Consider the following 14,493-nt stretch of genomic DNA (forward strand, 5'->3'; position numbering starts at 1 on the left):
GTAAGCAAATCGTTTTTTTCATTTCTCTCCTTTTTTTTCTTTTTTTTTTTTTTTTGACAACTCTTTTTGATTCGTTTTACTGTGCTCTACAAAACCATTGTAACACAGTTATATAACAACCTTTTTTTTTTTTTCTCTTATAGATCTAACTTTTTAGCTTTAACTATTGCCCTCCCTGACTTGGTTCAGACAACATCAGTGTTAACAGGTGTAGCAGGGATTACACTGGGTGTTTGTGGTTTCTGCAACACAGGCACATTAGCAGGTTTGTGCACGGGTGAACTTAAAGGAATCAAATGCATGCGATTACGCCTAACAGTCCCTTGTGGTAACTCCACTGTGTATGATCGTGTGTAGAGTGATTTTTGGATAACAGTGCCTGGAGTTTTGACATCGGTCACCCAAACCTTGTTTCTCATCGCTGAAGGAATGACAAGCCGTGTATCTTTTAGCAAAAGGCCGTCTTGTGAGTGTGGCTCTGTCAGGCCAGTAATTTCTCAGTAAAGGCTCTTGTTTTGCACGTTCTGGCCAGCCTTGGGTGCACATGTCCATGACGCGAGCACACACACTGTCACTTTTCAGTTGTTCCTTCAGTGTTTGCATATAGGAGGAACTGACAGGCGTGTTTGTTACAATACTGTCCAATTATATGTCTTTGTTTTCCATTAGCTCTTTGTCTGACATGTTCACTGGCTTTTTCAGAGGCGAGCGGGACAAAGTATCTGCTGTCCAGAGCGATTTCCCTGGGGCGTACTGCACATTGTACGAGTAACGCATGAGTCTCATTCTGAATCGCTAGATCCTGGGTGGCAAGAGATCCAGAGCTTGTCCCCCCAGTAAGGAAACGAGAGGTTTGTGGTCCGTTTTGAGACAAAAATGTTTACCAATCAGGAAATCACGAAATCGCTCAAACGCCCATGTAGACTAGACGCCAGTGCCTCTTTTTCTACTTGTGCGTATCGTGGTTCAGTAGGAGAAAGGGACCTCGATGCATACGCCAGTGGTCGCCATCCTTCTTCCCACAGCTGCAAAAGAACACCTGCGAGACCAAAGGATGAAGCATCTGCTGATACTTTAATGTCTCTGTTGGGGTCATACATTACGAGCACTGGGGGTGAGGTCAGGGCATCTCTTAATGTTTTGAAAGCTCTCGCTTGGTCAGTTCCCCAATACCATGCATCCTTTGTGGGAAGATCTCTCAGGGCTTTGTCTTTTTCAGCTAAATGGGGGATGAACTTGCCCACTTGATTCACCATGCCCAGAAAACTGCGCAACTCGGACACATTAGTTGGCTCCGTCATTTCTGTAATTGCCTCTGTTTTCAGCGTCATTTGGCATTTCGTTTTCACCTTCCCCTTCTCCTCACACTCGGCAGATGTATGGAGTCTTACAAGTCACACAGCACTTCTGACACCATGTGTGATTCTTACTCTGAATCTGAATAAGTACGCGGGACCAACTCTTTACTCACTGTATTACCGCCTCCCGGCATGCATTGCCAGTGCGTAACACGTAATTACACAATCGAACAATAAACACATACTGCCCATACAACAAATGTACCAGGGACAATTATGAATACACCAGTTTCCATCTAAATATAATATACCATGTTCTGACTGAGGGATTTCTGAATCAAAGTAAGATGTACAGCTCTGCTATCACTTCCGGCATGTGAACAAAAAAGGGACACATGCACACAAACACAGAGAGGGACACAGGGGGACCTAAGGGGAACCTAAATGGACAAGGAGATTACACATGACAAATAGGGAAGACGACGGAGGACAAAGACATTGCTGAAACACACAAAGAGCGAGGGAGACTTAAAGGGGACTTGACAGACTTGCACACTGAAGACACAACACCATAACCGACATATTAGGGAAGACACAGACCTGGGATGAGCCTAGACAGATGACAACTAAATAGGGAAACAGAGCTCACTATCAACAGAACTAAATGAAGCCTAAACTATACAAACAAGAACATCATAATACAAAAGGGACATGAAATTTAAAATGCTAGGTCCAAAAACCCAGCCCATGACATCATGCTTTGTCCTGTAGTGTGTTTGTCATGTTTCACATGTTTTGTGATTGTTTAACTTTTGTCTTCAGGTCAGGAGGGAAGAGCCAGGATGCAAATTATTGAGATGACAGCGTTGCACTTCTGGCTGCACATTTTAATGACAAGGTGTTTTAAATTATATTTGCCTTCATAATAATTTTATTAAAGCTGTGATTTCATATACACACCCTCCATATCCATATCTATATCCATAGAGATCGTCTGTAGTCCCTGGGCAACAGCAGCAAGTTGTGAACACAAGTTAAGCTTCCAATAAATTGTGGATAACATAAACCCAACATATAAACTGTTTTGTTTTGTATCTTGATTTTTCTTCTTCTTTTTTTTGCTGCAGCAGATATTAAAACAGGTGTAAAGTTGTTTGTAACTTGTGAATTTTGACTCGAGGGTGAGTCATCTCAAGAGTAACAAATCTTTTGATGCACGTTTAAAGATTTGTCAGTGTTTAAAAATTTGTTTGAACATCTATAAATCTGACCACACACACACACACACACACACACACACACACACACACACACACACACACACAGTAATAAACTATACTGCTAAAGTAATAGAATAGACTGGAATTTAGCCTGCATTTGTTTACACAAGGCAATAAAGCAGTAAGAAACATACATATTCACTAGAGTTAATCAGGAACGTCCTCTATACATACTTTGTCATTATGTAAACTCCAGCCAGCAGCAGGTTACGAAATCCAGTCTGACATCTTTGAAGCTCAATAATTAACAGCTTCTGTCTGGCTTTTCTGGCACACAACTTCTCGTTACTATTACTAATATTTCCACAACAGATACATGTTATAATATATACAGTTGATAATGGATGATAATGGATTGGATTTATATAGCGCTTTTCAAGGCACTCAAAGCGCTTTACAATGCCATTATTCATTCACTCTCAGTTGTAGCCACAGCTGCCCTGGGGCAGACTGACAGAGGCGAGGCTGCCATATCGCGCCATCGGCCCCTCTGGCCAACACCAGTAGGCGGTGGGGTAAAGTGTCTTGCCCAAGGACACAACGACCAGGACAGAGAGCCCGGGGAACGAACCGGCGACCTTCCGGTTACAGATACGCTTCCCAACCCCCTGAGCCACGGTCGCCCCAAAAACTTAGGACCACTGGGAAAAACATAAACTGGGGATCATAATGTTTAGAATGTTTTGCTGTTAGGAGGGACTGTCAAAGCTGCTGTCCTGTTGGCGCTGCCTCAAGTCATAAAACAGAGGCCTCGACGAGATTTTCTGCAGCTTCTCACATTCAGAGCCAGGAGTAGGCTCTCTGTGCATACTCCTCTTTGTATGCACAAACGTCTCGGTATGAGGAGTCTTCTTAGCAATCTCATTATATCTGAGACTGCCTAATTCCCCGATGTTGCTGGCTGATGCAGCGGACACAGAAAAGGGTTTCACTGGTTCCACTTTCCTTCTAGACAGTTATTGTTGATAGTCAGAGTATTTGGTGCTAGTTAAAGGGTTCCTCTGAAGTTTTGCCTTGTGCCCCAACAGACTCACCAGAGGCTCTTGGCAAAACTACAAGTTAAAGGTTATGAACAGCACCTGCCCTTCTGTGTGAGCAAACACAGCCCAGCAAAAGCTTAGTTGAGATCTGACAGTCTCCAGCCTGTCTTCATGTTCAGGTCATCAGGTGCTACCCTCTCACCGTCTGTTTGGGCTTCATTTTGGTCCACTAGCACAATCTAAAGTGGTCACTAAAGCCAGTGAAAGGCCTAAAACACGTGAAAGCAGTATGTTATACGCAGTGTTGGGTAAGTTACTTTAAAAAAGTAACTTAGTTACATTACTAGTTACTTCTATCAAAAGTAACTCAGTTACTTCAAGTTACTCGTTACTTTCAAGGTAACTAGTTACTAGGGAAAGTAACTTTGGTTTTACTCAGAATTCTCTTGTTAATGTGTTGCTTCCAAAACTTTGACAGTCTTCTAGCTTGCTTACTTGCCACAAGTGCACTGTGCCACCTACCAATAGAAAGGAAAAGATAATACATATTTCCACGAGAGAAATCCCACGCCTGGACCGTCACTGACTGCTGCCATGATTCTAGCCTACGTCACAGCATCATGTGCGCCTTTTACATCCAACACAAAAAACTGCAGTCGTGGTGCTTTGATTGTACTCAGAACTCGGAAATTCTGCCTTCTGAATAGGAAGATGTAGGTAACACCAGACTGCAGATGAGCTGCATACAGGGCTGGACGGGGACAAAAAATCGGCCCGGGCATTTTGACTAGAGACCGGCCATTATAGGAAAAATCATAAAGCCTTTGAATGAAAACAAACGCTGTTGTGACAGTGATGTTCACTGTTTTGATGGTATATATGCATCAATCGTTTGTTGTAAGATTCAGATAATTATTTTTTAAAAGCTAGACATTTTAAATGAGAATAAGAAAGAAAAGTATTTCTTTGTGCCCCCCTCTCCCTGTTAATGCCACACCTGGCCCCCCTGGCAAAACTTTGCTAGCTCTGCTCCTGCACAGTTACCAGCTGTCAGCTACCTAAAAAGGATCCTGGGGTTATCTGTCTCTCAGAAACAGTTCATAACTTCCCTTCAACTCATTTATGTCACCTAAAAGGTAAACCTGTATCTCCATCACCTGTTCAGCTCTGATGATTCAGTAAGGACATCTCCTGGTTTCATGTTTCCCTCTCACCAGATAAACAAACCGACATCATGACCAGCAGCTTTTTTGCAGCTGTGGCTCCAGCAAACATCAGCTGATACTAGGAATTAATATTAAATAAATTTTAACAACAGCTGATCAAGCTTAAACGTGCTGCTGTTGTTTACACCGGCTGGTTTCCCCTTTCTGGCGCAAAGTGGGCGATAAACAAACAAGAGAGCCGATCAGCTGATCATTGATCAGTTTTCATGATTGAAGTAGAAACGGGAGAGGGAGGGGGGAGAAAGAGAGAAGAAGAGGCAGCTGTGCAGCAAAGACACAGAATAACTCCAGCTTTGTGCCTTTTTCAATGTAGCCGAATTACGGGACAAACTGTTCCTTTTCACCTCAATAAGAAACGCGTAATATTTTCTCTGAATACCAGACGGGACGGTTGGCAACTCTAATAACTTATGAACAAAATAAAGTTTAACATCGTTAACTTCATAGCACCCACCCAGCTGTATAGAAACTCCGTCATACTAGCTAGTACGCAGTACGGAAAAAGTCAGAATAACGAAAATAAACTCCACCTAAACTTGGTTTATATCTGACCCAGATAGACTGCGGGTCATAACTTAAGTTAAGTTCAGTTCACACTTGGACCGGCGGCCGCCTTGGGTTTCCTTCTCTTCCACCTGCTGGCCTCCAACACTTGCTAATGTTATTGAATCTGTGGAAGCTCCGCGATAGCCACCACACGAAGTAACGAGTAACGACCCTATCTAAATCCCAGTAACGACTAACGCGTTCCTGATTTTGGCATAATAACTAGTTACCGTGCTCGTTACCACAATAATTACGTAGTTACTTAATAACGCGTTAGTCCCAACACTGGTTATACGGTAAATCATCGATGCAGCTCACCTGGTTGTTCTCTAGCAATACAAAATGCTTTTCAACCTTTGGAATTTCTCAGTGCTCCTCCTCCTGCTCCAAATGCCATTTTATACCTCTGCTTTGTCTTCAGCAGGACAGCTGTGAGACAAACATGTTGGTCTGGACAGTGTGTGCGGCTTTGATTGCATGTGGCGTTTTACTCCGCCATTCTTCCTTCCTCCAGGATGTCCAATTCGTGCTCACTAAAATAAAAGTAAGGCGGTTCATCGTAAAGTGCGTGCAGACTAATTACTCAATCCTGGACCGCTTTTTAGAGCTGGTGAAGACACAGCCGCACAAGCCTTTCGTTTATTTTAAAGATGAAACGTTCACGTACCGGGACGCAGACGTCCTGAGCAACAAAGTTGCGAGAGCGTTTCTGCAGGCTGGATGCGTAAAAGAAGGAGACACGGTGGCGCTGTTCCTGGGGAACCAGCCGATGTTCCTGTGGCTCTGGTTGGGTTTGGTGAAGATTGGATGCGCTGGAGCTTTGCTCAACTCCAACATCAGATCCAAGTCTCTGCTACACTGCCTCAACTGCAGCGGAGCCACAACTCTGGTAGCATCTGAAGGTAGTACCTGCATTTCTGTCTGCTTTTCCAAGCGATGGAGACAGTAGAGAGCTCATTTACTCAACATTAAATAACCAGATAAATACATAAATAAATAATCTGACAGGCCTGGAGTTCATCAATTATATGAAACAATTTTCTAGACTTGCTGGATGCAGTGAAGGAGGTGCTGCCCCATCTGCACGAACAGCAGATCAATGTTTTCATCTTAGCCGACAGATGTGAAGTTACAGGTGTGGAGAGCTTCATCGATAAAATGAATCAGGCTTCCTCTGAGCCTATACCCAAGGAGTTAAGGTCCCATGTAACCATGAAGAGTCCAGCAGCCTACATATACACCTCAGGGACAACAGGTAAACTACTTACTGAGATTCACGATGCATCAGTGAAAGAAACAGAAGATTCACCCCCTCAGCCTCTGGCTTGTCTTTAACAGGTCTCCCTAAAGCAGTTGTGATCACTCAAAGCAGAGTGTGGACCATGTCTTTACTTCTGCCTTCATCAGGAGTGAACTCCAAAGATGTGATTTATGATACCCTCCCTCTTTATCACAGCACCGGCTTCCTTGTCTTCACTGGGGCCATTGAGAGGGGTATGAACTCTTTGGATATATACTATTGTGTTTTTTAGATATATGATTGGTGTATGACTTTAGTTTTTTTTTTTTAAACCAATGTAATATAAAAACCATAGTTACATATATGTAACTATATGTTACATATTAGTTACATATTTGTTGAAAAACCCAAAATTTTGACTACTTCCGCTGCTACTCTTTAAAGTGTGCTGTTGTCATCTATTGTTGTGTGCAGGTATTCCTGTTGTTCTGAGGAGTAAGTTTTCTGCTTCCCAGTTCTGGGATGACTGCAGAAAATATAATGTCACCGTCATACAGTACATAGGTGAAATTATGCGTTATCTCTGCAACACTCCACAGGTTTGTGCCAACACAGCACCAACATTAATACTACTGTCTCACACAGAAAGGTTTAGAAAACTAACAAACGCACGCTCTTCTTTTCTCTTCAAACAGAAACTCAGTGATAAAAACCACAAGGTCAGACTTGCAGTAGGCAACGGGATCAGAGCAGATGTTTGGAGGGACTTTGTGAGACGATTTGGGGAAATTCAAATCAGAGAATTTTACGGAGCAACTGAGGGAAACTTTTCTCTGTTGAATTATAGCAGCAAGATGGGAGCTCTTGGGCGACACACCTTCCTGCACAAGGTAAAAGTCCGTGTTTCAGCTCACATTAAGAAATAAAACCTGTCACTCATGAAGCAGTGTTTTAGCTTCTTTTTTTAAACTTACAGATGTTTTTTCCATATGCTGTGATCAAATATGACATAGACAAAGAAGAACCTTTGAGGGATTCTTCTGGTTTTTGCATGGAGGTTGACAAAGGTGTGTTACTTCCAGGATGCTTACAAAAGCAAAGATTATTTTTTTCCTGTCCTTTTTTTATATTTCTAAAGTTCTCACCCATGCATCTTTAAAAATAAGTATTTATTGAAATCTCATTAATATTGACTTTAAAATATAATAACCCCAAAGATGATTTCTCCCGTACTTTGATCAGGTGAACCTGGACTTCTGGTGACTGAAATAACAGCCAAAGCTCCATTCATTGGTTATGTGAGAGACATGAAGCACACTGAGAAAAAGAAGCTGCATAACGTCTTCAAGAAAGGTGATCTGTACTTCAACACCGGCGACCTGCTGTGCATCGATGAGGATAATTTCATGTACTTCCACGATCGTGTTGGAGACACATTCAGGTGAGTGCATATTTTAAAATAATGCTTAAAAACGTGAGCTCACACAGAGCACTGAAAACAAATTGTCAACAGATGGAAAGGAGAGAACGTAGCTACAGCTGAGGTTGCCAACATCCTTGCGCTGGCTGACTGCATTAAAGAAGCCAATGTTTACGGAGTCAAAGTGCCAGGTACATGTTGCTTTGTTGCTGCGCTTGTGCCAAAACCAAGAAACACATGCTACTGAATCAATGATCAAATTGTTTAACAATGATATCCAGCATTTTTTCTTTGCGATGCATAAAAATTAATTCTTTTTAAAACAAAAAGGAGCTCTAAGATGGCATTAACAAACCTCACCAAACTTTGAATCTTTATATATAGCCGTACAAAATATAGGGGGGTGGGTGACTGGGTGGTGGTGGTGGGGGGGGGGGGGGGGTTGCTGCTTGTTGCTCTGTGCTCTATCCAGATGATCCCGCACTACTTCAATAATGTTGTAGTCCAAGATCTGAGGATGCAAATTCATGACTGATAGTGATCCATTGTATGTTTTTCTATCCAACTTTGTTTTTACTGCATTGGCAGTGTGTTTGGGGTCATTGTGAGGCAGAAAAATGAAGCTCTTGTCAATCAAATGCTTTCCAAATACTACTGCATGGTGGATTAAAATCAAACCATACTATTCTGCATTCATAATTCCATCAATTTCCGAACAATGGCTGAAATGCAGCCCCAAACCAGCCTCCATTGTGTTTTCCGCATGTCTGTAAACACTCGCTGTTGTGCTTCTCTCCTCACCTCCTTCGTATATGTTCATGATGGCATGAACCAGAAATTTCATATGTAGATTCAACACTCCATAACACCTGTCACCACAGATTTTTAGTCTACTTCTTGTATAATGTGGCATACCTTAGCCCTGTTTCACATCCTTTGAATGGCTTCTTGACAGCCACTCCTCTATTGAGATTTCTGATGAGGCTTCTATGAACAGTAGATGGATCAAATTTTCTATTTCTTAAGCACATAACTTTCAGATGTTGTTCATCTGCTGTAGGTTTCTTAGCCCTGTCCTTTTCTTTTGTCCTCCACTTGTCCAGCTTCCTGAGATTTTTTTTGACACACTATTGTGAGATTAGCAATACTGAACTTCAGTTAACTCCTGTTTTGTGACTGTTTAACTTTTGTCTTCAGGCCAGGAGGGAAGAGCCGGGATGGCTGCTGTTACTTTGAGAGATGGACTGAAGTTTGACTCCACGGCTGTTTTTAAACATGTCGAGGACTTCCTGCCGTCCTACACCAGGCCACGCTTTTTGAGGATTCAAGTATGTTTACTCCAGTTATTTTACACTTTTTTGCATTTGTGGTTAAGCCTCTTTGTTGCCATAGTGATTTATTTTATCCACTAATAATTGGTTGTACTGTGATTTATTACAGAGGTCACTGGACATTACAGGCACGTTCAAGCTAATAAAGACGAAAGCAGTGGAGCAGGGCTTCAACCCAAATGAAATAACAGACCCACTCTACTTTCTGAATGAAAAAGAGAAGAACTATACTCCACTCACGCCGGATGTATTTGATTCAGTTATAGCAGGAGACGTCAAAATATAAAGTGATTTTACTTTTGAAGGAAAAAATCCACCTTTTCACACACAAGCGAATCATTTGGTGTGTGTCACTTCTGGCTACACATTTTAATGACAAGGTGTAAAGCATAAATTTATTTTTTGTTTTTTCATGCACACCCCCCATGTTTGAGTTTGATGTACCAATCTGTGAGTGTGGTGATGGGTTCACTCAGTGAGGTTTTCTAGTTTATTAAATGGATTGCTGTACACCTCCTTCCTGCATTGCATTCTGGTCCGTTTAGGCTTTTGGCAGTGTGGGAGCAAACATATCTTTCTGTCACACATTCTGCTCTCTTTAATATTCATTTAAAACCTCCACACCCAAAGGTTGTGCTTTTGTAAGTGGATTTATTCAGTGGTGTAATTCAGCTCATGCAGCTGGTTTCATGCAGAATGTATACCCTGAATAACTTTATCTAGTCTTATGTCCCAGAAGCTTGTCAGTACCTCACACCAGCTCCCAGCGTAGGTGCTCTTTTTTCACCCTCTGGTTGAGTGATTCGTAGTGTTCAGGAGGCCTGGATTGAAGCCATGGAGCTCAGGCAGGGGAGAACAAGCTCATTAACCACAGGGTCACTGATGTTAAAAAGGGAATCATAAATGGGGGAATAAAAAATGTTTCTTTCAGTGGTATAATTTATTATGCTATTTCTGCCACTGTTATAGTCCATCCATCACTTTTGTCCAGTGACTTGCTGTCGATGGATTACCACGGCCCTCGAGAACATGCACAGAAAGATACTTTGTCAACATACAGCAAACTGTAGTGCAGCGTTTGACAGGGATGCGCGCATATTTTAGGCAGCATTAAACCCCAATTGTTCTGAATCTGGCTCAAATTTGAATGTCAGGATTTAAAGCATCTCCTTTTTCCATCTCACATATCAGATAAGCTGTAAGACACCCAGGAAATGCATTAAAATATATAACAATTTAAATTCATTATATTATTAATTCCTTTCTGATGCCACCCATCAGTTAAATGTCAGGTTACTCGAGAGTTGGTTTGCTGCTGGTAATAACTAACCGTAACCATGGCATTTGAACATGTTTATATCAAATCTGTCTTTTCTTTCTTTTTTAAAAAAGATATTAGTGATCTGATCACATTTTATAATTAAATGAAAAGTGCCTACGGGTGTGCTGTTGTGCTTTGCCTCTGTCTTGTGCTATTATTTTGTGGAGGGGGAAGGGGGTGGCGGATCTCTAGTTTTTCCAGGTGAATACTTTAAAATCTCCACACAAATTTTTTTATTGGATAAAGATTATTTTAAATTGTTTTATTTATTTGATCCAAATGAGTTACTTCGTTGTTTGGAGCTACAGGAGGAGCTGACGTCATTTTAATATTCCATTTTTTTTTAAAAAATGCACTTACACTCACTCACACGATGCATAATTACAACCATGCATCCATAGTACACTCACAGAGAAATGTAGACATGACAAAAGCATAAAAATAATTATCTTAGATCTGAGAGCCAAAGCTGGAGGCGAATACGGGAGACATTTTCACAGGTTAAGAAATGGATCAATGAACTTCCCAAACTCTAAGAAAGCTGACTGTGAGCACACAATATCCTTATATCCTTATAAAAAGCAGCCAATGCCAAACACCCCCATCCCCCCACCAAAACATGGATTTTAGCTCTACTGGTGATTATAAATTGGCCATAGGTATGTAAGGTTAAGTCCCTATGTCTTAGCCATGTTATAGAATGATGAGAGGTGGGATAGGGTCCAGCCTAAATATACAATATATATTTATAAAGTTAATGTGAAAGAACAGATTTCTCTGTTATGTGTCACAATGTAGAGAGTTAATGCACAAGCTGTGAAAGATTTCCTCAACCTGTGTGTGTGACAGCGAAGCTGAGCCGGTCTGTTGGAGAAAGTCCTGCACTAACTGTCCAGTAAGTGGTGCAGAAGGTAATCAGGATTATCTGTGATAGATAACAGTTTGTTTAGTGACCTCCTTTCCAATGCAAATTTGTCCAGGTTGCGGAAACAAACAATAGCTGAAATACGTGTAGAAAAATTTGTTTGTTTGTGTTTTTGTTTGTAGAATTCATATTTGGACTTTTTTTTTTAAACTATAACCTTTGCCAAATTATCCATTTTTTTTTTCTGGAAATGATTTCAGAAGTTGTTAGGATGCTTAATTCCATTACATTTCAGTTATCTTATAATATAAAGCCAAATCACAGTAACAGTTAGCTCAAGCAACTTTATATTTTTTGGTAAGGACACTAGAACGAAGGGGAGAAAACCCCAGCAGTCAGGTGATGCCCTATGAGCAAGCACTTGGCAACAGCAGGAAGGGGAACACCCTGTTACAACAGGAAGAAACCTCCAGAAGAGCCAGGATCGGGGAGGGGCAGCCATCTGCCGTGACCAGTTGGAGAGGATTTAAAATCCTATTAGATGACGAGTTGTCCTAAAGAAAATGCTGATCTTCTTGCACAACTTGTGATCTTTCAGAAAGCTTTCTATTTCTATACTGTCACTGTCAGGAGGCTGAGTCTGTGACCCAGCATTTTGAGTTATTTTGTATTTTTTGATTACTTATGAGTTAATGTTGAGTCCTGGGGTTATTTTTAGTTCATCTTAGTTGAAGTTTAGTCTGGTTTATGTTATCGTCCATGTCTCCTTGTTTTCTGTTTATGACGTATTATCTCCTCGTCTATGTAGGTTCCCCTTGTGTCTCTCTCCTCTGTCCCTCCGCCTCTCTCCTTCCCTCTCTCTGTCTCTTGTCTCTCCATGTTTCCTGTTTTTATTTAGATTTTATTTATGTTCACCACGTTTAATTTTGCTTCTCCTGCGGCGTCACGTTCATTTGTTTCAGCTGTGTTTCCCGAGGTGTTTCCACTTCCCTCATTACCCTTCTGTGTATTTAAGTCCTCTGTCTCCCTCTGTTTAGTGTCAGATTGTCTGCATTGCTCCATGTTCATGTTCACGTCTTCATCTTCTCTGCCTCAAATCTCGTTTTTTTCATGTTCCTGCTCAGATTCATGTTCTTAAGTCATAGTTCTCATAGTTAGTCTTAGCTGTTTCCAGTTTAGTTTCTAGTTTAGTTTTGCCCCAGTTCACCTTGCCTTTGTTTTGTGTTTTGTGTTTTTTTGTTTTTTTTTTTACCTATCAGCCAAATAAATGGTTTCCTTTTTGTTATACCTTAGTTTTCTCTCTCCCTTGTCTGCTCTGGGTCCACTCCGCAAACACACCGGCCATTCCGACCGTGACAGTTACTTACTAATCTTTATTTGTAATTGACTATTTTGTTTTAAAATCTTTGTCATGGTACAAATTTAACTGATCTTAAGAATTAATTATTTTTTTCTTATAGACAGTTTCCCTTTGCTTTCTTCTTCTTTCTACTCTCGTCTGTATTAATGATAACTGGTTCAAGAGGAGGGAAGATCGAACCACAGCAATGCCTTGTACTGTGGTGGCCTTGGTGAACTCATCTAAGCTGGGGATAAGGAAGCGTAAGATGGTTGTTGGCTGCTCTGTGAGTTCAACAGGAGGACAAGGAGCTGAAACCATAACAGAGAGTGCTTCCTTTGTGGGTCAGGGGTCCTTCTCCAGATTAGGTATTATAATCACATTTTCTCTGGTCTGAACCTCAGTGAAGCATGAGCTTTCAGCAGGGGGTGATGCAGAAGCTGTACTGTGCAAGTTATTTACTTACAGGCTGAAACATGAGGCAAACATGTTTCACTTTCACATCAATAATTCTAATGAGCTGCACTGTTGCCTGGGCACGTCTCTCTGTCAGAGTGGAAAGGACCGTGCCTGATGTTACTCTGTGGTGTGACTGCCACCCTGTGCTGAAATAATAATCACAAGTTCAGCAGGAACAGCTGGAGCTAGAGCACAGGTGTCAAACTCCAGGCCTCGAGGGCCGGTGTCCTGCAGGTTTTAGATGTGTCCTTGATCCATCACAGCTGATTTAAATGGCTAAACGACCTCCTCAACATGTCTTGAAGTTCTCCAGAAGCCTGGTAATGAACTAATCATTTGATTCAGGTGTGTTGACCCAGGGTATTATCTAAAACCTGCAGGACACCGGCCCTCGAGGCCTGGAGTTCGACACACCTGAGCTAGAGGATCAGAAAAGTCGGTTTCTTTTGTGAGCTTGGGGTCCTTCTTGGGATTTGATAATACACTTTCATCATTACTGGCCTAAACCTCAAAAAACAATCATATCAATTTTATTTTCTGGATTTTTTCCCCCATTGTCACTTCAAACAATATTTATTTGATGTGATGATCTGGATGACTGGGGGTGTGGGGCTGAATAATCTTGCAAATATGTTTTATTTCTACATCAACGTTTGTAGTCAGCAGCACTGGCGCACAGTTTGCAATGTCACTGAGCAGAATGTTGTGTGGATCTGTGTGACTTCTGACAGGATGACATGGGCCACGTCACTAGTTATTTATTTATTTTTGTTTTGCATGATGTTATGAAGGAAGGCTCAGGGTTTAAGTAATCAGCATCATGGGCTCATCTGATTAGAATGAGAATAAGCAGTCATCTAATCATTCACAGGGTTCTCCGTTTATTCTCAAATCAATAAAGGAAAGAAGGAAAGGCACACATGGACTGCCAATGCTGAAAGAAAACAGAGATTTAAGTTACTCATTACCTTAAACAATACAGAAAATCAAAAACCCAACCAGAACCTCACCTCTGCTGCCACCCCATGTGGGAGTGAAGAAAGAGTGAACCAAAAGTAAATGCAGTCCTTATATAACGTGTGACAGGTGAGTGCAACTAAGGACAAGCACCACACCCAATCAAAACAAGGTGCATCTGGTGAAGTGAGTGGGTGTGCTAGAATGTGCTAAAAGATGGGTCTTTACAAC

At 41.4% G+C, this 14,493-nt stretch overlaps 1 protein-coding gene across 1 annotated transcript; it reads left to right on the forward strand.

Annotated features, from left to right (window-relative positions):
* Positions 1 to 5,659: 5,659 nt before the first annotated feature.
* Positions 5,660 to 11,707, forward strand: LOC146515349 (long-chain fatty acid transport protein 2-like). Its single transcript, XM_085166360.1, has 10 exons — positions 5,660 to 6,232; positions 6,376 to 6,585; positions 6,669 to 6,824; positions 7,045 to 7,169; positions 7,266 to 7,460; positions 7,547 to 7,637; positions 7,813 to 8,011; positions 8,084 to 8,181; positions 9,188 to 9,318; positions 9,431 to 11,707. The coding sequence occupies exons 1-10, from the start codon at positions 5,773 to 5,775 to the stop codon at positions 9,605 to 9,607; spliced, it is 1,842 nt and encodes a 613-aa protein (XP_085022486.1). The 5' UTR covers positions 5,660 to 5,772; the 3' UTR covers positions 9,608 to 11,707.
* The last annotated feature ends 2,786 nt before the right edge of the window (positions 11,708 to 14,493 follow it).

Source organism: Neolamprologus multifasciatus, chromosome 7, assembly GCF_963576455.1.
Source record: "Neolamprologus multifasciatus chromosome 7, fNeoMul1.2, whole genome shotgun sequence".
Lineage (NCBI taxonomy): Eukaryota > Metazoa > Chordata > Actinopteri > Cichliformes > Cichlidae > Neolamprologus > Neolamprologus multifasciatus.

Bases quoted from the DNA above. Each gene is read 5' to 3' on its own strand.
- LOC146515349 (XM_085166360.1), top strand. From the start codon at position 5,773: ATGTTGGTCTGGACAGTGTGTGCGGCTTTGATTGCATGTGGCGTTTTA. The intron at 6,586-6,668 runs GTAAACTACTTA...TGTCTTTAACAG, and splicing joins ATACACCTCAGGGACAACAG to GTCTCCCTAAAGCAGTTGTG. The intron at 8,182-9,187 runs GTACATGTTGCT...TTTTGTCTTCAG, and splicing joins TTACGGAGTCAAAGTGCCAG to GCCAGGAGGGAAGAGCCGGG.